This window comes from Drosophila sechellia, chromosome 3L (assembly GCF_004382195.2).
Source record: "Drosophila sechellia strain sech25 chromosome 3L, ASM438219v1, whole genome shotgun sequence".
In the NCBI taxonomy this organism is placed as follows: domain Eukaryota; kingdom Metazoa; phylum Arthropoda; class Insecta; order Diptera; family Drosophilidae; genus Drosophila; species Drosophila sechellia.
In genome coordinates, this window is record NC_045951.1 from 13,157,613 (window position 1) to 13,178,583 (window position 20,971).

The 20,971-nt window shown below is 45.9% G+C and overlaps 3 protein-coding genes and 1 long non-coding RNA gene across 8 annotated transcripts; 1 reads left to right on the forward strand and 3 right to left on the reverse strand.

Moving 5' to 3' along the window:
* Nucleotides 1-36: 36 nt before the first annotated feature.
* Nucleotides 37-9,046, reverse strand: LOC6605591 (protein phosphatase Slingshot). 3 transcript variants are annotated; one of them, XM_002030374.2, is made up of 7 exons: nucleotides 8,536-9,045; nucleotides 4,112-4,197; nucleotides 3,313-3,429; nucleotides 2,804-3,254; nucleotides 1,744-2,262; nucleotides 1,364-1,547; nucleotides 37-1,308 (listed from the first exon to the last, which is right to left on the reverse strand). In XM_002030374.2, the coding sequence occupies exons 2-7, from the start codon at nucleotides 4,130-4,132 to the stop codon at nucleotides 1,278-1,280; spliced, it is 1,323 nt and encodes a 440-aa protein (XP_002030410.1). In that variant the 5' UTR covers nucleotides 4,133-4,197; nucleotides 8,536-9,045; the 3' UTR covers nucleotides 37-1,277. The 3 variants fall into 3 exon arrangements, 2 of the variants coding, with proteins under 2 accessions (XP_002030410.1, XP_032574043.1); XR_004361716.1 differs by lacking the exon at nucleotides 37-1,308 and adding an exon at nucleotides 1,601-1,673 and having other exon boundaries at nucleotides 1,533-1,547; nucleotides 8,536-9,046; XM_032718152.1 differs by lacking the exons at nucleotides 4,112-4,197; nucleotides 8,536-9,045 and adding an exon at nucleotides 3,496-3,678.
* A 657-nt stretch (nucleotides 9,047-9,703) lies between these two features.
* LOC116800928 lies at nucleotides 9,704-14,132 on the reverse strand. Its single transcript, XR_004361684.1, has 3 exons — nucleotides 13,878-14,132; nucleotides 10,086-11,178; nucleotides 9,704-9,990 (listed from the first exon to the last, which is right to left on the reverse strand). It is a non-coding gene; the product is annotated as an uncharacterized LOC116800928 (long non-coding RNA).
* On the forward strand, nucleotides 11,869-18,144 carry LOC6605592 (BAG domain-containing protein Samui). 3 transcript variants are annotated; one of them, XM_032717620.1, is made up of 4 exons: nucleotides 11,869-12,784; nucleotides 15,687-15,786; nucleotides 15,862-17,011; nucleotides 17,077-18,144. In XM_032717620.1, the coding sequence occupies exons 1-4, from the start codon at nucleotides 12,530-12,532 to the stop codon at nucleotides 17,396-17,398; spliced, it is 1,827 nt and encodes a 608-aa protein (XP_032573511.1). In that variant the 5' UTR covers nucleotides 11,869-12,529; the 3' UTR covers nucleotides 17,399-18,144. The 3 variants fall into 3 exon arrangements, with proteins under 3 accessions (XP_032573511.1, XP_032573510.1, XP_032573512.1); XM_032717619.1 differs by having other exon boundaries at nucleotides 15,687-17,011; XM_032717621.1 differs by lacking the exon at nucleotides 11,869-12,784 and adding an exon at nucleotides 15,067-15,246 and having other exon boundaries at nucleotides 15,687-17,011.
* An 11-nt stretch (nucleotides 18,145-18,155) lies between these two features.
* On the reverse strand, nucleotides 18,156-20,897 carry LOC6605593 (drebrin-like protein). Its single transcript, XM_002030376.2, has 5 exons — nucleotides 20,230-20,897; nucleotides 19,716-20,167; nucleotides 19,477-19,653; nucleotides 18,936-19,414; nucleotides 18,156-18,871 (listed from the first exon to the last, which is right to left on the reverse strand). Exons 1-5 carry the CDS (start codon nucleotides 20,482-20,484, stop codon nucleotides 18,639-18,641), a joined length of 1,596 nt encoding a protein of 531 aa, XP_002030412.1. The 5' UTR covers nucleotides 20,485-20,897; the 3' UTR covers nucleotides 18,156-18,638.
* Nucleotides 20,898-20,971: the final 74 nt, after the last annotated feature.

Sequence of the window (20,971 nt, forward strand, 5' to 3'; positions counted from 1 at the left end):
TATCCAGGGTCAATTTTATTATGTTCTATATTGCAATTAGGTTCCATTTCAATTTTTGCGTCTTGGAGACAGTTGCTTTTATTATTGTATATTAATTGTATTAATTTGACAAACTTAACGATTTATTCTTTATATAACTTTAGTTTAAAACCGATTTGTGCATTCCTCTAGGAATTAAAAATACAGTATTTGATTCATCGCCGTTCATCGCCATATGTATGTATTTGTGTTTCTCCGAACCATTTATATTTTGTCAAAGCCAGCTTGAAAAAATGTCTCAAATGTCTTTTAGATTGTTTTCGATACTCTAGGAAAGATTGTAAATAATTTTACATTCTTATCGATTATAATTTGAATCGTGTTTTGTTTTCATTATTATAAGCCACAAGCTTTAAAGCACACTTTAATGCGATTTGTTTGTTTTGGTTAAATTTTGTTTTGTGATCTAATGTGGAAAAGTCCGCTCTGTATTGCTTTTCATCTCGAGTTTTTGTTTGCTTGGAGTGTGGAAGAAAGAGGGTGGGGTGAGCTAATAAACTTTGTTTATATATTCAATGCTACACAATGCAACAACTCTAAATAACAATCTCAAATCTCATATGTCAATACTATATCAACTAGGTATGTATGAATGTATATAACGCTTGCCTTGGGATTCGCCCAATTAGTTTTGGTTCGCTATCAAAATATTTGCAACAACAGTGGGTGTAATCAAAAATACGCAATTGTACAATTCTCAATTATTGTTCGACTGTCTCCACAATCGCTTGCACGCGCCATCTTTCGGTACAAAACTAACAAATGGCCATAACCAGGAGGCCGGGGAATCAGTCCTTCCAAATGGACCGACAACAAATCTGCTCGTATAAATAAATACGCTATATAATATACAGTAAATATGTGTGTATATGTATATGTCGGTATTTCTTAAATGCGTCTCTGAAAAATAATCTCTCAACATTTGATTTTCTTAATTCAGGCTGCACTCGAAGGCGAGTGCCTCGAATGCGTTTTAAAAATTGATCAACAACTTTTAGTAGCCAAAGCCGAAAACGAAGGATTCCTCAGCCCAAGCGTCTAACAAGAGTAAGCTACTCGAGGATCCTACGAATCCCAAGCGGGTATCCATGGTCCCCTTTCAAACAAGTCTGCAGGTCACGAGCGCATTTTGCCAAAGGGTGCAAGTCGCTTAAGGATTACAGATTATATGCAGTGGGTGTCAATGCAACTCGCATTACAAAAAATTCTCCTCGCCTAATGACGGCTTGCTCTGGACTTCATCTCGGCTTCTTTACCAGACTGGTGGATCTGTGGTGGTAGAAAGTTTGGGTTACCAAATAGCTGCAGGACATTGAGCACTGACCTTTTAACGCCATGACGTGGACTGGCGGGAGGAGTGTGGCAGGGTGAGGGTGGAGCCGAGCCTCCCGACGAAGATATAGATAGTGTGGAGGCCCTCGGTGCGGAACAGCCCAGGTATATGGCCGATCCCTTGTCAGCATCACGCAAATCCACTCGGGAACCGTGGACGGAGGAAGGAACCGATCCTGGCAAAGGTCAAGAAATACCATTTTATTGTATACCTTAAAAACAAACTTACTAAAGAATCTCCGAAAGTTGTTTGTAATCGATGAAGCGTCCGACTTATTTAATCAACTACTTTTAAAATTAAACTAAACGAATAAATCAGACATGTATCATTATCGCTTCATCGTTTACAACCAACTTAAGGACCTCACTCACCCGTGTAAGCGTGCAGTCCAGCCGGACTACTCCGTGGACGCACTCCGAAACCGCTGACCGTGCTGGCACTCCGCTGCAGCTGTGCGGAGCCATTACCCTCCCTGGCCGCCGACTCCCTTCGACTGCCGGCGCTACTCACCCGAGGCGCTTCTCTCGAAGAGTTTCCCGGCCGGGGAGAGCGCTGACTCCTGGACAGCTGCTGCTGCTGGCGCTGCTCCTGTTCACGGCGAGCATCCTCGAAGGCGGCGGCATACTCGGCCGCCTCACGGGATGTGGTGGGCGGCTGTTCCAGGACGATCTCGTCCTCGGGTATGCGCTCGTTGCCCACCGAACGACGGACTATGGGCAGCGGTGAGTTCTTGGGCGATGTGGGGCAGGATTGGGCGGCGGCACTGCTCACGCTAAGCGAACTGGACGAGGGGTTGGCGTTGGAGGACTGGGCACGCAGACGCGAGTGAGTGGAGGCGTTGGAGGGACGACGTCGGAACAAGCCCTTCGTGGGGTCCATGTTGCAGACGCCTGCGCAGAAAGAAATCGTGGGGTCATTAATACGCATTTCAAATAATTTTGGATCTCTTATCAATGAAATTTTCTTTCTGGTTCGTCAAAGGAAAGTAAAACATAAATTATACGAGACGTGCAGCGGATGATTATTTTATTAGTGGTAATTATGGTTTCTCAAGACAGCTTTGGGTGCAGGATTCAGATTTTGGTACACGTCGTTTTTTTAATTTTGATTTGGACTTGGCTTCTAGCTTTGTTGATGTCTTGAAAGCAATATACTGTTCATCATTGTCCGAATCCACATTTTTGACGAATTGGCCCCTGTCGCACTCCGGATCGTAGTAACGCACACTTGGCATAAGGTCCTTGCCCAAGCTAAAATCCGGTGGTAGGTCATTGTTCGGATCCTTCTTAAAGGTACTTGTCTTCCATTGGTCCACCGCGAAGTTTAGAGTGTAAGCCAAGCTTCGCCTGACTTTGCCCAAGCCCTCGCCTTCACCCTCGTCTTCTTCCTCCCCCTGACGAATATTAACCCCATCTACGTCCTGGTCCGCACCTGTAGGACACTTTTCGCCGCGGGAGCAGTTACCCTCGCAGATGTCGCGGTTCTGCAGCAATTCCTGGTAGTTGTCAAGCGCGGTGGCCACCTTGGTGCGGTCCAGTTGCTCCAGAGCCGAGGATGGAAAGCGTTCCCTCAAGCGGCGACGTTCCTCGGGCAGCTTAAACTGCTCAAACTCCTGCAGTTGGCTTTGGAATCCAGCATTGGGATTGGCCACAGCGCGACCAGCTCGAACTACCTTCAGTGCCTCCTTCCAGTTCAGGTGTGTGGCCGTCATGATATAGGCCACGGCCACGGTCACCGAGCGCGACATCCCCGCCAGGCAGTGGATGAGCACGTTGCCTTCGCGAAGCCGGGCGGCGTGTATGAAGTCGTTGCAGACGGAAAAGTATTGGGAGAGATTCTGGTCTGGCGTATCCGAGGCCATCACGCACAGGTAGTGCTTGTCCTAGGAAGGGAAAATAACATAAGTGGACATCCCAGAATGCCGAACACAAATCACTTACCGGCAGCAGACGCCGCGGACTGTCATGTATGGCGATGATGTGCGAGATCTTGAATCTTTCCAGCTGAGTGTGATCTTTGGAGTCGCGATAGTTGCCCACATAAAGTCCCGGCAAGACCTTAAAAGAAATGGCGATAAAAAACGAAATGGTCCAGGGATTAGGCTCTGGCTGCTCCTAGTTTACCTTTCCCATGTGTGAGTTCATTTTGGGGCGATCAGATAGCAATATGATATGGTTTGGTGTGCCTACGATTTAGAGTGCTGTTTATGGAGACGGAAAAATGGTAGCCTATTTTATTGGATTTCTTGCATGTCGTTCAGTTTTTATTGCCTTGACAAGTTGTCGTGACAACAATCGTAGACTCAGACTGAAAAGTTGGTACCAGAGCACCAATTCCACCATATTGCGGAACCAGTTTGTTTATCGATATTGAATCACCGATCTATACGGCCGAACTGCCAGTGCAGCCGAACATTACTAGCTTTTTTAAGCCGGAGACTAAATATTCTAAAAATTATTTCAAAAACGTAATGTCAATCCACTAAAGTGTAAAAGAATTTCTTATAGTTGCTTATTATTTCAAAATTAAAATGTAATGGCTGTCATAATAATACAAAAAATATATATTTTTGATACTTTATCTGAAAGATATGAATGTCTGGTTGCAAGGCAGGACCATTTTTGTTTTGAAAATACTGCAATTATGGCTGCTTGACTTTTGTGTAGGACCTTGAAAACGGTTGTCATCGGCTTCTGTTTGTGTTTTTGTCAGCCATAAATCTTGTAACCTCGTTCTTACCTTGTTCATGCCATTCCCCATGTTTCTTCATTTAAAAGTTGCGGCTCACTTCCTCAATTGTCAAACGAATTGGCCCAAAAGCATTGCTGAAATGGTAAGAAGCAGAGGAAGAGAATCCTTTATTTGACAAGTTCAGGCGCAAAATTCCCGGCGAAGGCCAAGAGGAAATGGCAGTGTGATTGTGAATGCGATTGCAAGTGTGTGTTTTGGGGGCAGCTAAATGCTTTTGTTGTGGGCTGTGATGAAAGTGCAAGTGGCAAATGTTGCAAGCTGTTGCAAGCCACTGCCATGGCCAAAACATAATGGATGTCTTTGTCGCCGCCTTCGTCGCGGAAGTAAACAGACCTTGACGTTGGCTCGCCTGCATCTCATTAGTGGGACAGTCAGACAGACAGTTTTTCCTGGTATTGGGTCTAGGATTTTGGATCGGATTGCACCGAAATGCCAGAGGCTAAGCAGCACCAACTGGCCTACCTGTTTGGCCCCCAAAAGTGGGCAAGGTTAAGCGACGGGGTCCTTTCAACAGTTGGTTGGGCCCGCTATTCTTTTTCCACTCTCTTTCCTGCTACCCCGCTAAGGACAATGGCAAAGGCCTCATCGCAAAGTCAAGACGTGGGCAGCCCACCACCTATGAGCCTACGTTGTGTAACACACTCGGATACCCATCCTTTGGGTGCACTTGGAATCCGACACATTTGCATAAGTTGTCTCGCGTTGAGGCAATGGGCAAAGTGTCGCTTTGTTGTAATTTCATTCCCGGCACGTTGTCGTCGCAGCCACGGGCATTAAATTGACTGACATACTCGAGAGCAGAAGAGTGGGAGACCAGGAGACCTGGAGCAGATAAGGCACGTGTGTGCCGCGCCAGCAGAAGCAGCTGTCATTTACCAGTCAGCCCGACTTGGCCGATGGAAACCCACCCGCCCATCCACTTCCGGACCGGGGAAATTACGAAATTAGAGCAGTCAATCTAGCCTCTTCATCCCCTCAAAGGTATCGGAGGCAATTGATCAGCCAAAATTGCTGCTTAGCAGCATTCGGACAGCGGCGACATGGACTTCAAGTGCATCCAATCAGCATCACAGTGGCTATAAATAGTCTGCGCCCACTTCCATTCGGTCCAAGGTGGATGTGGAGGATTCAGCCCCATAGCCGCAATTCAATTCAATTGATGTGACACTTCGCTCGCCTCGGCCTCCGTGTTCCGTCCTACGATTCCGCACAGATGGAGCCCCAGGATTAAGATTGGGACTAAAAGAGCTTTGGTGCACTTAGGGAAATACTTATTAAATAATGATGGATGAGGGTCTAATTAATGGAAAGCAGGAATTTGAATTTAAGTGGCATAAAAGTGTGATCTTGAACTCTATGGATTATATCAGGATGTAACGATGTTCAATAGGATATTATAAACGTTCAATTGAATTGCTTAAAATGGTTCACTCAATATTCAAGCTATACGGAGATTCTAGGTATTCTATCAGGGTAAACCGCTAATTTTTTACCACCGGTAGTAAGGTAGAACCGACTTCAGAAACAAAATGTAACAAACCGGAAATGCATTTGAAACTGGAAACCGGAACCGCCTCGCTTGTGCGCCTGTGACGTCCCTGCGTCCTTGTGTCCCTGTGTCAGTGGAAGTGTGTTAGTTTAGCCGCTGGCCAAATATTTTAGGGGCCATGATTGAAAAGCAGTTTTGCATTGAATTCATCGACGAACTTCTAATGAAATCGCATTGTGGTGGACGCCCTTTTTGCCTTTTTTCCGACCAATGCATTTCCGGGCCGTTTGCCAAGGCGTTTTTTTCCGAAAAAGTGTTGCATGCCCCGAGGTGCAGACATTGAGTGAGTTGAAATTTATGGAAAGCTTTAATCAAATTAAATCGTTCCCCGCTCAACTGCTCTTCCTGACCGGGATTTGCATTCGCTGCCAAGTTTTTCACTTTGTTTTCCCACCGTAATGGCGTGAGTTTTTCCACGAATGTTTTTTGATTATCGTTTCCCCATAATTTCGGGTTTTTCTTGTACCCAATGTCATTGGAAGGGGGGGTATGTATATTATATGCATATATAAATTAGCCTCGACCGTTTCGTGCGCTGCCCCCTACGGCTGGCAGTCAATTATATCGTTTAGACATTCAACATAAGCAATAAAATACATGCCACAGCGGCACCAGAAGCCGTACCTACCAGGACAGAAGTGAATGGGATTGGGATTCGGATTGGGACTGGGACTGGTGACGCTTTATGACTCCATCGCTTGCTGGCCTGATGAGTCAATGGCGGAGCGATATGCCGGGTGGGAAAGCCCGTCCAAGGGTAAAAGGCCCAATTGCTCAGTGACTGTGAGAAATGTGAGTTTTTTGCCATCGAGCTTTGTTTGCAATAAATGTTTCAGGCATGAAAAGGGACAAACACGCCGAGGTCTATAAACATACAGTTCAATATCCCAAAGTTGAATTGTTTATCGAAAAAACACACGAATTTATTGAATCCTATTAAGTCCTGTACCATTTTATAAATACGTAGTATACTTATAGCCGGAATCCTAAAGAACAAAGGATTAATCCAAGGAGAACTCAAAACCTTGACCACATCTTCTTAGAAGGGAGAAAAAAGTCAGATAATACCTTCTGAAATATGGACTTTAGCAAGTGACACGACCAAGTTGCTTGAACACAATATCTACTGTACAATAAATACATCAAAATAGCGATTATGTTTTGCTTTCTTTGCTGCCAGGCAGGCAGTTTTAAATAAATTCGAAGGCCTACACCCGCTCTCACACACGAGAATGGAACTCGAAAAGGGCGGAATGTAGTGGCAGTCATGTGTGTCCTCTTCACAGGATAGGGGCAGGCAGCCCAGCCGGCAACCAAACAGCGCCGCTTTGTCTGCGGATATGTCAATGGACCGGCAGGAACCTACCAAGGAGAAGGTTCACAAGTGTGGAGCCGACTAAGCACAACTTTCCTTCCAAAGGGCACGTGCTGCCATAAAATGCTTTATTAACATACAACAGTTCAGGCCAAGATGGGGGTAAATACAGCGTGTAATGGAAGGGGGGATTGTTGATTTCATGAGCTTCGAGGATTTCATTGCTCCAAGCAAACATTGTACCGGCTCCTAAACAAACGCTAGTACCAGCAGAAACTATTTTCACTGGCCACCGGCTATCTGGTAACCGAAATCCCCCCATCAATCCTACCCCTTCGGACCTCCGGCTGTGACAGAGACAAAGTGTTGCCATCGCCGAGGCAATAAAACTGAAATGTGATCGCCCGGCATCACCTACCCCATGATGACACACATAATCTGAGCCAATGTGGAGACATCAACCTTGATTTCGGAATGCATCCGTTTCCCTCAGCAGCGGAACTCTATCTGCAATTCCACTTTCCCGCTCAGGTCACAGCTAATTAACTGCATTCACGACCGAGTCCTGCGAAATGAAACCCTCGAAATGTGACAATCTCAACTTAATGAACCGTAAACTCGACTCGGAAGTTTTCGACGTCGACAGAACGAAATTTAAATAAATAATTAGGCAGGTGGAGGGGCGGGGGCGGTCGAATTGCATGACTCAACATATTAATTTCGTTTTACATATGCAATGAGTGTGGCGTAAAAAGTTTTGGCCGTGTTTTTAGTGTGCAACAAGGGAAATTAAGCGAAATCAGGCATTCAAATTGAGGGTTTCTGCCTTTGGCAGCAGTTTTTAAAATTTTTTTAATTAATTTTAAATTAAACGGATATGAGCTATATGGGATGTATAGCATTGTCCCTGGGCGATTGTGTTCACTAAGTACTTTTATGGCTTTTCGCAAGTAATTAGGACTCAACAAGGCGTATACGTGATTTTCCATTATAATTCACTGTTAAATAAAGTCCTACATTAGTACTTTAGTGTCTATATATCTATATCAGTAGAGTATCGAATTTTGTAATGTAATATTTGAAATGCTGCACATTTTCACACGAGTCTCAAATCTTAAATAAACAAACAGCCGTGATAGATTTTTAGGCACACAGAGTCATCTGCAAGTTCGGGCTGCCCGAGGTGTCCACAGTCACGTTTCGGGGCATTTTCACACCAATTCGAATTTGACGGCCGGCTGACAGTCCACGACGCGCCCAAACAGCACATTACCCATACGACCCGTGGGCCAAGATTTACATGGAAAAAACTTACGCGCTCTTGACACGGGAGTAAAGAAGGTGGAGGACTGTCCGCTAATTCCCCAGTTGCGTGCCCAAAACAAAAAATAATTATTCAAAAGAGCCGCAAATTGTTTCAAACACACATACACGGTTGGAAGAGTCTAGTTTTCTTCGGGAGATTTGCGTTTAAGGGTAATCGGATGTGGGTCAGTCACCCAACGGAATGTGGCATTATAGAGCCGTTAAGGGAATCGCTGGACTTACGTTAACTTGGGCGCTCCGGTTGCTTGCCTTCCTGGTCAATGGAGCTGCCACATGGAGACCTTCAAGTACGACTTCGACTCGCGAGAGAGGGAGAGTGAGTAGAGAAAGTCGAGCGGCAACTCCTGTTATATCACGGTGCCAGCGGCGGCCGCACAAATGCACAAAATTTTGATTCGGTTCACTAAATTCTCGCTACTTTTCTCTCAGTGTGAACTCAAAACTAAACTGTGTGACGGTTAAAGCCAAGTCGATAGTATCCTAACCATTTTTCCATGTCGTTTTTGCGGCCCGCAGCGTTATAGAATGGGAGCCGTAAAAGGTGTAAACGTGAAACGAGCGTTTGAGGACCGAGAAACAATGAAAGCCAAACCGCAAGAAACGCAGCCGTGAAATGTGTGGATAGTGGAAATATGGAAAAAACGAGCTGCAGCCGCCGCGTGAGTTCCGTTTGCAGGACGAGGATTGCGCCAAACGAATCGGCTCGAGCGCTGGTCACAGACTGAGCAGCTGAGCACCGCAGCCATTCGGACTTGGCTCAAACGGAGTGGCAGTGGCTGAGGCATGGGTACACCGATACCCGCGGGCATGAATGGGAACAAGCCGAGTTTGCGCACCGCCACAGCGCGCCAAAATAAAAACTCACTCAATTTGGTAGCTCGGCTCCGAGAGAGAGTGAGTGAAGGTTCCTTGCCACAGAGTACGTGAAAACCTTTGATTCAGTTATATAATTGAGGGGGCGAACGGTCAGGTTTTTTTTTTATAGTTCTGGCTTTTTTTACGGGGGAAACCTCACCTGTCGATGGGCAATTAACGGCCAGGCAATAATCAACAAACTGACCGCAAATCCATAACCTACCCCTCGAAACGGTTAGTTTAATTGAGCCAATGTTCGATATTAACGGTAATGGAGTACTATATGGTAGTAGCAGTCAGCACAATGGGAAAAAAGTCGTATATATTTGAAACATTCCCGGGTTAGTCGATGTAGCAAAGGAAAGCTGGAAGCTTTTGATCTTAAGTTAACAAAAAATAGTTTATATCTGAGAAAATCATTGAAACTAACCAATGCATCAGTAAATTAAGTTAGAAGTTTATTCAAACATATCATTAATGACTCAATATTTACCAAAAACCCAAAAAAATCCACAAAATGTAATAGAAGTTTAGAATTACAATCGAAAACCAATCCTTATTTTGTTTACAATTAGAGAGTCATATTGCTAGAGAATCACATTGAAATACCAAATTTGAAACTTATATTTGTTTCACTTTGTTATGAGAATCGGGGGTTCTTCGATTTCAGCACATTTAGCTAGATACACAATTGCTTTTGATTGACTCATTCAATGCGATTTGTTTTGACGGCTTACGTTTCATTCATGAGGCCATAAAAGGAGCAGATCAAAATTCTAAAGAATTGTGTGTGAGATACTCCATTTATCCATAAGCTGCAATCTTAAAAATTTGATGTTTTATTGGTAAATTGATACAATAACTTCACGAGACTGATTTATTTATCTTGACCCGTTTCAGAAAAAAGATATATTTACATTTGAAATGCGAGTTCCGAGAAAAACGTCTGAAATGCATAAATGCCTGGCATTGCATTTCGCTCGTGTATCTACATGGCAATTATAACAACAAAAATCGCATGTATATTTATAATCAGATATAAACGTATACAATTCACTTTGCTCATATCTATACAGAGATGTGCAATATTTAATTATGAATTATTTCCATTTTATATGCCCTGGCGACGCAGTGGTTCGCCCAAACAACGAAAAAGTATTTGGAAAATAAATCTAACGGATAAAGATAGGTGGGCGTGCCGCCGCCGGCCGTCTGATTATATACATTCATACACGAGCATGCACATTCTGCCAGATCTACAATTGAGGTTAATATACTAATAATGAAACAATTGAGAAATGTTTAAAGAAATCCTAAATCAGCAAAATGGATTCAGAAACGATACAGAATAATTCTAATAACATATACCAATTGTGCCCCATCAAAAACATATTTTTAACAATACTTCAATAAAAAATATTTTGGCTAAAGCTTTATGCAACCGATGATTCATTAAGTTATTTACGTTATCATTATTAATGACTCTGACCTATATTCTGACGAACTTTGTTCTCAAATTAAATTTATTTATATTTATTAAATGGTTTGCATTTTAAAGTTTTTATATTGTTCTTGGGTAATCTATTTTATACAACCCTATTATGTTGACCACAGCTGTGCGCGTGGGTCACTTCGTGATTCTAAAGAAAATGCTTATGGCGCTGGTGACTAACGGTTGCTTAGGTGGAGTAAACATTTGGCCCAAACAACTGGCTGATAACCAGCTGATCGTTTTGCAATAACAGTCGACTTGCGAAGACATTCTGTCGCTACTGCACATTGTACATTTGTTTATGGCGAAAACTGAAAAGGTATCCAGTGCGGGGTAGATGTGGCAACAGATCGTTAGTCATTGATCGATTGATTGGCCGCTCAACAAGACTCGTCAGTGGGCGATGACAACTGTTTACGCTGCTGATTTTGCCTTCTTTTTGCCTTCGTGTTTGCCATACTTGTTGTTGCTCTTCGGCGGTTGTGACGCAGTGGTTGTATGTAGGTGGCCCGAAGGCACTGAGATAAAAGAAGATGATTTGAATATTTTTGGTTAAAAATGGCATGATGGACCCGACAGGAAATGGTAATGATAGGTTAAAATAAGCAGCAAATAATTTGTTTAAATGATGTGCACAACAGTTTGTTTCTGCGTAGGAGTTTGATATCTATAGTTTTTTCCTATTTTATATATTTAAGAATTTATAAACTGTTTTTTATATTGCGAAAATGGTCGTATTTTATAGTTACTACCAACTAGATAAATTTATCATGTTAAATTTTCTCGCAGTGTGGCTTACGGTTACAGATTTGAGTTCTAGAAGCCATGCGACTGCCGAGGAATGCGTTTTAGAGAGCCGCTCTCTTGGCCAACTTTCTATTTATAAGTCTGATGTCTGATCGGTGCACGTAGAGAGTGAGAGAGTGGGGAGAGCGAGCTGGGGAGAGCGGATCGAGAGAACGGTATCCGTATCCGTAAGATAGTATTAAAGATTTACCAATTAAGGTCTGAAACCGCCGGAGAAGAGCCAGGTAAAAGCCAAGCAAAGCTTACCGCGAGAGAAAGACAGATGGAGGCCGAACGGAGAGCGGATGAGAATCGAGCGGGGCGAGAGAGAGAGAGAGCGCCACAGTGGGGCTGTTGGCAAAGGCAAATTCAACGGTAATGGCTAGCAGCAAATGGCGATGGCGCTCAGTCGACGAGCAACTTTGGCAGCGTGCGGACGCCCGTGTGGATGCGTGGCCCCGTAAAAACAACAACAAACAACCGAGTGGCAATGTGCAAAAATAAAAAATCTATATATATTTTAAATTGAATATAGAAATCCGAAAACCCACACTCGCACACACACACCAGCGCAGGGCCAGAGAGCGCGAGCGGAAATACTTAAAAAGCTGAAAAAAGTGGAAGTAAAAAAGTGGCCGTATCGGTGTGCGGCAGCTAGAAAGTGTGGCCAAAAGTGACATCACACTCCGGTCGTTTAGCAAAAAAGCAGCAGCAGCAGCACCAACAGCAGCAGCAGGAGCTAAAGCATCAGGAACATACGAGAAGCCCCAATCGAGCGGTATTCGCACGCGTCGTCGCTCAAGGTGAGCCCGCGCCCGCACCCCTCCATTAAAAGCCCCCGCCACCATCGTGCACACCAGCCCGCGTCCAAAAATTAATCTCAACAACTGGCACTGGCACGACAAGTAATCGCCGACGAAAAGTCACAGCCAAGTATCAACAAAAGGAAATATATTAAAAAATTGTCGCTACGCAGCGAAACATCGACGGATTCGATAGCGTTTAGGCCAGCGGTACGAGCGGTACGGATACGGATACGATTGCGATTACGGTTACGGTATTTTCCTGGCCAGCAAATCACCCATGAAGCCCACTATGATGGCGGCCAATCAGGCGCAAAGCAATCCCGCCACCGCCGCCGGTAATAATGTCTCACCCGGCGGTCCCGGTGTCAATATACCCGTGAACCGGGAGTACGTGAGTGGTGGCTACGGATCGCCACAGCAGTCGGCGCAGTTCCACAGTCCCCAAAACGCTTACGGATCGCCCAGGCAGCAGCAGCAGCACTTCCAGCAGCACCAGCAGGTTCCTCCAAATCAGCAGCAGCAACATTTTCAGGTGAGTGGCCCCCAGCGCTGCTTTGGCGAGGGGGGAGGTGGACAGGCGGAGCGGGTGGCAGACGAGCGGCAGCGGCGAGAGATCCCAAGGTTGGCGCCTGGCAAGGTCGAACCCCCACACTCCAGATCTCCCCCGCCCCCAAAAAGCCTCGATCGCATAGCTGGGACATATTCGTATGAGTGTCATGGTTTTTGTTGTTCGCTAGCCGTGTGGCAATTCAAGTACAGTGGGGATTCTAGACGGGGAAACAGCTGGTTTGGAATAATAGGAATAGATATCGTATCCTTAACAGACTTAACCGATTGCACCTTGTCATTATCCGGATCGCTACCAGCCGATGGGATTCTCTTGTGCTTGCGGCGCATAGATCCCTTGCCGCCGATGTGCACCACCTCCTCCATTTTCTTCAGCTTCTTGTAATCCATTGTTTCGTTAAGAAAACCTATCAACTTGTATGGGTAAAGTGCGTGGAAAAGAATTTTTATGAAATGCTCACTTTGAAAATGCTGTGCTTTGCAAATAGTTAAGTAATATACGCTCGGAGATGTGAATCAACTGAGGTCCTTACGCCAAATCAGAAATGTGACTTGTAGACTAGGAACCAACTGCTCCAGCTGCTATCTGATATCGGATCGTTGTTCTGACGACAAGAGTTTACTGTGATTTGCTATGATTTCCATAGGAAAACCCTTTTCACTCTTTAATTTAATCAAAATGAGGAGTGATTTTAATATGGACTATTAAGTTAGTCTACATCTACAATACTACTACTTTTCTTTAAATTCTACAAAATCTGTTCCACAGATGCGCTTATAGGACGGCCAGATTTTTCTAAATACTTTGGGCATTTTCCAAATTACTATTAATGACCGACGAGCTTAACTCTTTGTTTTCGAAATATTCTGGGGAAAGCGATTAAGTTTTATTTATTTTACTGCGCTATGACACAGCGTTTTTTCCATTTGTTTCGCTTTTCGGACTGAGTCCTTGGCAATTTCGCATTGCCTTTTAGCGCTATGCAAACTCTCTAAATCGCAATAAGAGTGCGGAACAATGGAAAAGTCAGTGTGGTTGCGTAAAAGCCTCTACTCACCCCTTCACAGAGTGGCGATGGGAAATCCAACCCCCTGCGAGTGTGTCAAGTGTGTGTGCACACTCTGTTGACCTACTGGGCACAGGCTTGCAGTATCTGCTGGGGGGATGGCCAAGTTTCTGGGCTGATGTCGTGTCAAGCGCTCGTCTAGTGGCCAACGCTGCGTATGATTAATGCCGCAACGCGTGCGGAATTTTACCAGAGACAAGTAATGTACAGCTGTTTCTTTGCGGCCTAATCTAATGGCCAGCAATCCAAATCTATCACGAACGAATCGCAGAAAATATTTGAAAATTTCTAGAAGAAAACACACAAGCTAATGACGCGTTGCTCTGCTAATGCTCTCGTTCTTTCTATTTGGGCGCCGAGAATCGGTCGAATCGAAATACCGCTCTATTCTATTGGCGCGCTCTTGATTCTTCACCAAAGTCTGCTGTGCGTGTCTGTGTCTTCCGCTGTAGGTGGGCACACCGTACAGTAAACACACAATGGCACTCCATATGTGCGCATATCGGTGGAAGCAAGCCAGTTGTCTAATGGGAAGCGTGGGTGGATTTCGGTTGCTCAGCAACAACTTGGCCAACGCGGGGGCCTCGGCAATGCGTTGGTGACGTTGACTATATAAAAACGTCATCACCAACTTAACGTACAGTGGGTACGTGCTAAGCTGAACTTTGGACTTTGAGCAGATAACGGTGCCATGATAGCGAGAAGTTTAGGAACATCTTGTAACCGCAAAAAGACTTTTTTAAACATATGTACATACCTTTTACAAAAGGTTTTCCATTAAAAAAAAAGCCTTATAAAACTTTTTAATACAAACATTTTCTTCAAGTGCGCTTATGTAAGAAAGCCAGTAAATTATCATTAATAATTGAAGGGTATTGTAAAACAATACTAATTGTTCAAGTAAACACACGTATCTTGCCCCTACCGTTTAATTCAAAAAAGCGATACAGTGAAGCCGACTCTTTTATTTCACTGTACTTCCACAAGTCACGTCCGTTAATTGAGTTGAGCAGCAGAGAGAGAGAGAGAGAGCGTCCTTTTAGGAGAGACTCAAAATCAGGCGACGAGCCGAGCCGAGAATGCTCGACTGTCTCAGAAACTACGAGAAGTGGCCAGAATGAGCCAGCGGATTCGAGAGTGGGCGCCATTCGCTTTAAAAGGCCTTCTCGGCCGACGAGTCGCCTCATTCGCACGTAAACAATCGGACGCAGTGCATCACGTCACCAAGCGGAAAAGCATACAAAAGCTAAAAAGACATTCAGGCTATAGCTAAATACTCGTAGAGTACACTTGTAGCGAAATAATTGACGAGCAGTGACCAGTGCTCATTGATAAAGTAAACAAATTGAGCAGGCAAAAGGTAAGGTTCCGACATCGACATCGAGATCCATCCGCTCCCCAACAGCTGTTCATTCAGTGCCAATTGACATCACTTGTTTGCCCACACTCGTACCCAATCTATATGGTTCTGACTCACCCTGTTATTTATAAACAATTCTCCCACCGAGTCGAACAATTTGCACTCCTCTATTGCTACACAGAACAAATAGTTGATGTGAAAAAGCGATTATCATTATTTTAAATACGATTTTAACCGGATAAAATCACTTTTACTTTCAAAACAATATTTGCAACTTTATAAACATTATTTAAATTATAAATGTAATAACTATTAGCTGAAACATATTGAAGAATTTGGCACCTACGGTAACCAAAGGATACATATTTGAGCTTCTTAGCTAAAATCATTCCGAAATATTTCCAATTTAAATATTAATAATTGCTCTCTGTTGATTGCAGCCGACTTTTGGATTCGAACCGAACATGGACATGGACAACATGTTCCCGCGCTCGCACCTGGGCAGGATGCACGACCCCTTCGCCGGCTTCGGCGACACACGTAAGCGGAGCAGTTTGCACGGTCCCAGTGGTCAAGCCCATGCTGATGACTTTCCATCCTATTTCGACGATCCAGACTTTGGTTTCCCCCGCTTCTCAACGATGGGCCGCAGAGGTCGAATGGCCGGTGGGGCCAACACTCACATGGACCACGATGATGACTTCTTTAATCGGCTGCCCTCGGAGTTCCGCCAGTACATCCCAGATGGTTTTGGAGGCAGACGTGGTCCCGGAGCTGCTCCTGCACCCGGACAAGTTCCACAGCAGCAACAGCAGCAGCCACAGCCGCAGTATACCCAACAGCAACCCCAGACGCACTTCCAGTTCGGTGTGCCGCCCCAGCAACAGCCAGTCTATACCGGACCAACCCAGCAGCAGGTGCCGCAGACGCCTTCAAAGAGCCTATGCGATGCCGCCATCCAGACGGAGGATCCTGCCGGTCGCTCGGAGGTTGATTGTGCCCCGCCGACTAACTTGAACCAGCACGGACTGCGAAACACTGTCGACATGGGCGTGAAGAGTGTGGCCGAGCAGGATCAGGGACTGCGATCCCACTCCGCACCTCCACCAGAGCAGCAGCAGCAGAATCTGCAGTATCAGCAGCAACAGCATCAGCAACCGGGAGTACATAGCCAACAGTTTGGCACCCAGACAAGTCCGCCCGTTCAGGGTCAGCAGTTCAAGACCTACTATGCGCCCCACCAGCAGACGCATCCCCAGCAAAAGCAGCAGACCACGCCGCCAGCTCCACAGACCCCGGGTGGCACCTATGTGCGCACCATTCCCATTTTCGTCGAGGGTCGCACCGAGCCCATCATCAATGCCCACAAGGAGATACCGAACCAGAACGCTCCGCCTAGTGCTCAGGCCCAAGCTCAGGCACAGGCATATGCGCAGGCGCAGCCACAGGCACACGCTGCTCCACAACAGCATAGACCGACGCCCTTGAACACCCAGCAGGCGCAACCTGCGCATCAGGTGCCAGTTGAGGGAGCCGCTGGATTACCGCCCCAGACACCACATACCCTTAACTCGATCAACAAGATCCAGGACATTCAGCGCGACGTACTGGAGCTCATGGGCAAGGTGGAGCAGTTCAAGGGAACGCGCGAGGAGAAGGAGTACGCCTACCTAGACGAGATGCTGACCCGCAACCTGCTTAAGCTAGACACCATCGACACAAACGGCAAAGACAGCATTCGTCTGGCCCGAAAGGAGGCTATCAAGTAAGTTACCACAGTCACAAAACCCCATTATCGAGTTTAATTAATTTAACGATTGTTCCTTGCAGATGCATTCAGGCTTCGATAAATGTGCTGGAGGCCAAGGCCGAGGAGAATGCCAGAGTGGCATCAGGAGGAGCAGCTGCACCTAGCGCAACATCTCCAGCGGTTGACACAGGTGCAGTTGCTGCCCCAGAAGCGGCCGGCCAAAATGCGGAGCCAGTGACTCCACAGCCACAGGATGCTACAAAGATGCAGGAGCCCATCCCTCTGCCAGCACCACCAAATGCTGCAACCGTCGAGGGCGCAGCTGCTCCCGAAGCCACTGCCGCGGAGGCTGCCACCCAGTCCGCCGCGCAGTCAGAGACAACCACAACGACGTCGGAATGATGAACACAGCGCCTCTACAAGGCGACCGTTTCGAACCAGCTACGCAAATTAACCAAATTCAAGTGACAACAGGCGGAGGAAAGTGGCGAGTCCCGATCCCGACTCATCAACGGACAGCGACAGACTTGATTTTACTGAATTCTAAGTAAATGTGAAAGTGAATTTGATGTGGATGTGAATGTGAATAGGAGGAGCTGGCGACGAATCTTTGCTAGTATTTCGTAGAAGCACAACCGTACTATCTAAACATATGCAAATCTCACGTGTCGAACACTCAACACCCACTCATTCCCACACATCATAACACACACACAAAAACACCACACAGCATAGATTATAGGCTAGTAAGAGAATTAATATTGAGAAAATGTGCCTGCATAGAATTCGGAAGTTAACAGAACGAAAACGATTTGGCAACAAGGCTTCACTTAAAAAGAGCTGATTATGTTTAAGCGATAGATCACCATGAGGATATTTTTGAACCTGAGTCCAGTTTTTATACGTAAATTGTACCGATGAGCAGCAACAGGGGCAGCAAGCCGCCGTATGATCTCATACAAATCTACAGCAGACGCGCTTGCTTGCCACAGCCAACTCATTCATTCAATCACGCCGAGTGCACCACTCACGGCTTTGCTGCAGGTGAATTGTTAAACGAACGTAAACTCTTATAGAAAAAAAACTATGATAACTATTTATGCTACTAATTAATGCGAAAATAAATGTAGATATTGTTGACCATAAAACTGTGTTATCCTTCGGTTGCACAATTATCAAAGTTTATTATCGAAAAGGTTATAAATCTCGATCAATAATACATATACAAAAGAACCCTGGATCGGGAATGGAGCGGGCCTTAAATACTGACTAAGTGGTTACTTTGTATGTATCCTAAGAACATTTTAAAAGGACGCAACACGGCTTCGGCAATCGAGGCCAAACAATGATATAATATGTATACAGATGGGAACAACGTATGATGGGGTTGCATATGTGGCATGGATTATACGTTATATAATAATATGTATGTAGATAAAAAACAGACGCGTGATGTACGATAAAAATCTTATAGTCGCATTTAGTCATCGTTGAATCTCTTCTAGGTGTATCGCATTATTGTTCAAGAGTATGGGGTAAAGTGTTTAAGTAGCTATAGTCCGGATCCAAAATATAGTTGCTAGCTGCATTGGTGTAGATATTTAGCAAAAGGGCGTCCCAGCTGCTTGGCACTTGGGTTTCCCTAGTTGATGATCTCGACATAGTTTGCCGGAAACAGTCCATAGGTTCCATCAGGGCCCAGTCCCTGCCACCATCCCTCATCGATTTGATCGATATGCGTAATGACATCGCCTGGATCGAAAGTGATCTCTGTCTCGTCGGCTGCCTGGTAATCGTATAGAGCTCGTGCCCGTTGTCCCAGATCGCCTAAGGTCTCCTGGCAGATAAAATCGTCCTCGTTTACCAAATCCGTTACTACAAAAAACACTCATGTTAAAATATACGAACGAACAACGGATCATAGCTATGATTTACGTACATGCATTCCTTTCCAGTGTGCTCATGCCGCTCGACTTGACCGATTGCGACTGCTGCACGGTGACTGACACCTTGGTGCGGACCTCTTCTTCCTGGTCCTGGGAAACAGCGGTGTCTGTTTCATTGGAAGAGGTGGTCTCGTCGGGCGACTGAGACTGCAGCGAGTTTGATTTACTATGTGGCGATCGCTTGATAGTCGAGAACTGTTCGCTTTCATGGGCCAGTGGCAAATCGTCTACCGGTTGCGACTCCTCCACCTCCGCTATTGTGGAAACAACCTCGGCAGCTACCGGAGCAGCAGGAGCTATAGCTGGAGCGGGGAATACTGGTTCAGGAGCCTCTACTGGCAACGGTTTGGCAGGGGACACAGCGCGTGGTGGTGAAGGCACAGGTGCATCTTGAGGCTGGTTTTGGTTGAAGACGTTGATGCGCTGGGCAATCGAGTTGCGAGCTGGTTTAGCCGGCGGTTGCGTATTTAGTCTATGAATCAAAAGAGCAGTTTATTTCTGATACAATAAAATAGGTGAGTGGCAAGGACCCACTTGGACTGAAGTTGTCCCTCGCTCGTGTGCTTTGTAAACATGGCCTTGGCAGCACCCACACGAGAGCCAATCAATTCGCGGGCCTCCTGGTTCCTCGCCTGACGCATGCGCTCCGCATCGGTCAGATTGTTGGCAAATCCTGGTGCAGTTTTCTCAGGGCTCAAAGGTTGCGGAGACCTGTTTCATAAAAAAAATAAGTTTTACTACCGAGAAGGTCAAATTCCGATGTTTTTGTTTACGTTTTGATGGGTACGTGGGCCGGCTGGAGCTTGGTGCTGCTTATGACCAGCTTCTCCCGCTCCTTGTGCTCCTTCTCCTCGCGACTACGTTGCTCCTGCTCCAACTTCTGAAGCTCAAGCCGCTTCGACTCCTTCTCTGCCTCCTGTCGTAATTTCTCCTCGGCCTCCTCCTTTTTCCAGAAGTCCTGCATAACGCTGGCGTTTAGCTCCTTTGTGGGAATGACCCGAGTATAGTTGGTTCCAACCGGCGCCTTCTGCTCCTCCATGGCGCCTCGAGGTTCTTTAAAGCTGTAGGCTGAGCTCACGGTGCTCAGCTTCTTGAGAAGCCGATCCAAGTCAATATCGTCCTCGTTCCGGGCATTGATGGTAAGGTGAGCGCCAGACAGCAAATTACTCACATCGCGGATGTGGTTGGCGCAGGTACCCTTGCGTAGAACAGGTGCGCCCTCGCCCTAAATTGGAGCACAGTCAGATTATGCGTACTTCGATTAGATAAGGCCACCGCCTGACTCACCTGCCAGTTGATGAGCAAGTACTTGTTGAGGCCCGTTTTGGGGTCTTCGATTCGGACGAAGGCGTACATAATCTTGCCACTATTAAGGTCTTCGTTTAGCTCATCCACGCCGCCATCGCCGGTGCCCACCACCTTTAGCTCGTTGGTCTGACCCTCGTAGCCAAAGAGGGACCAGTTCGTGTCGCTCTTGTCGTCCAGCACATCCTTCCAGGCAGCCACTATTTGCGCCCGATTCTTCTCGAAGCTGACGGCCATACTTCCAGACTGACAACGACCTTGAGCAGCAAGATCTTGGCCAGCTTTCACTGGGTCGCCTTATCGGGGTGCCCTCTTCGTCAAGTGAAAGCCAACGCCTCGCGAAGACTCCAAATTTGCTTGGGTTGTCTTGTCTTAAATTTTAATTAAGTGCAGCCGCTTCACAAAGGCACACAGACGTACACAAACACAAGCAGAACAATGGGATAGCGGGTGATTGATTTTCCAGTATGTGCGAATCTCCAGCGGCTTTCCAAATCCCACACTTCCGCCTTAATCCTTCGAATTACTCGTGCAAAAATAGATTTAACTTAACGCTCAAGCAATTGCAACTCCCCAATTAACCAATCTGATTGGAATTTTAAAATATTCGATCGCTGGCGGCGACCCACACACTTTTTTTGCAACAACAAACTAGAGCTGGAACAACAGGCGATGTCTATTCGATACTTTCAATGTTGCCACTCTGCCACTATCGATTTTTTTA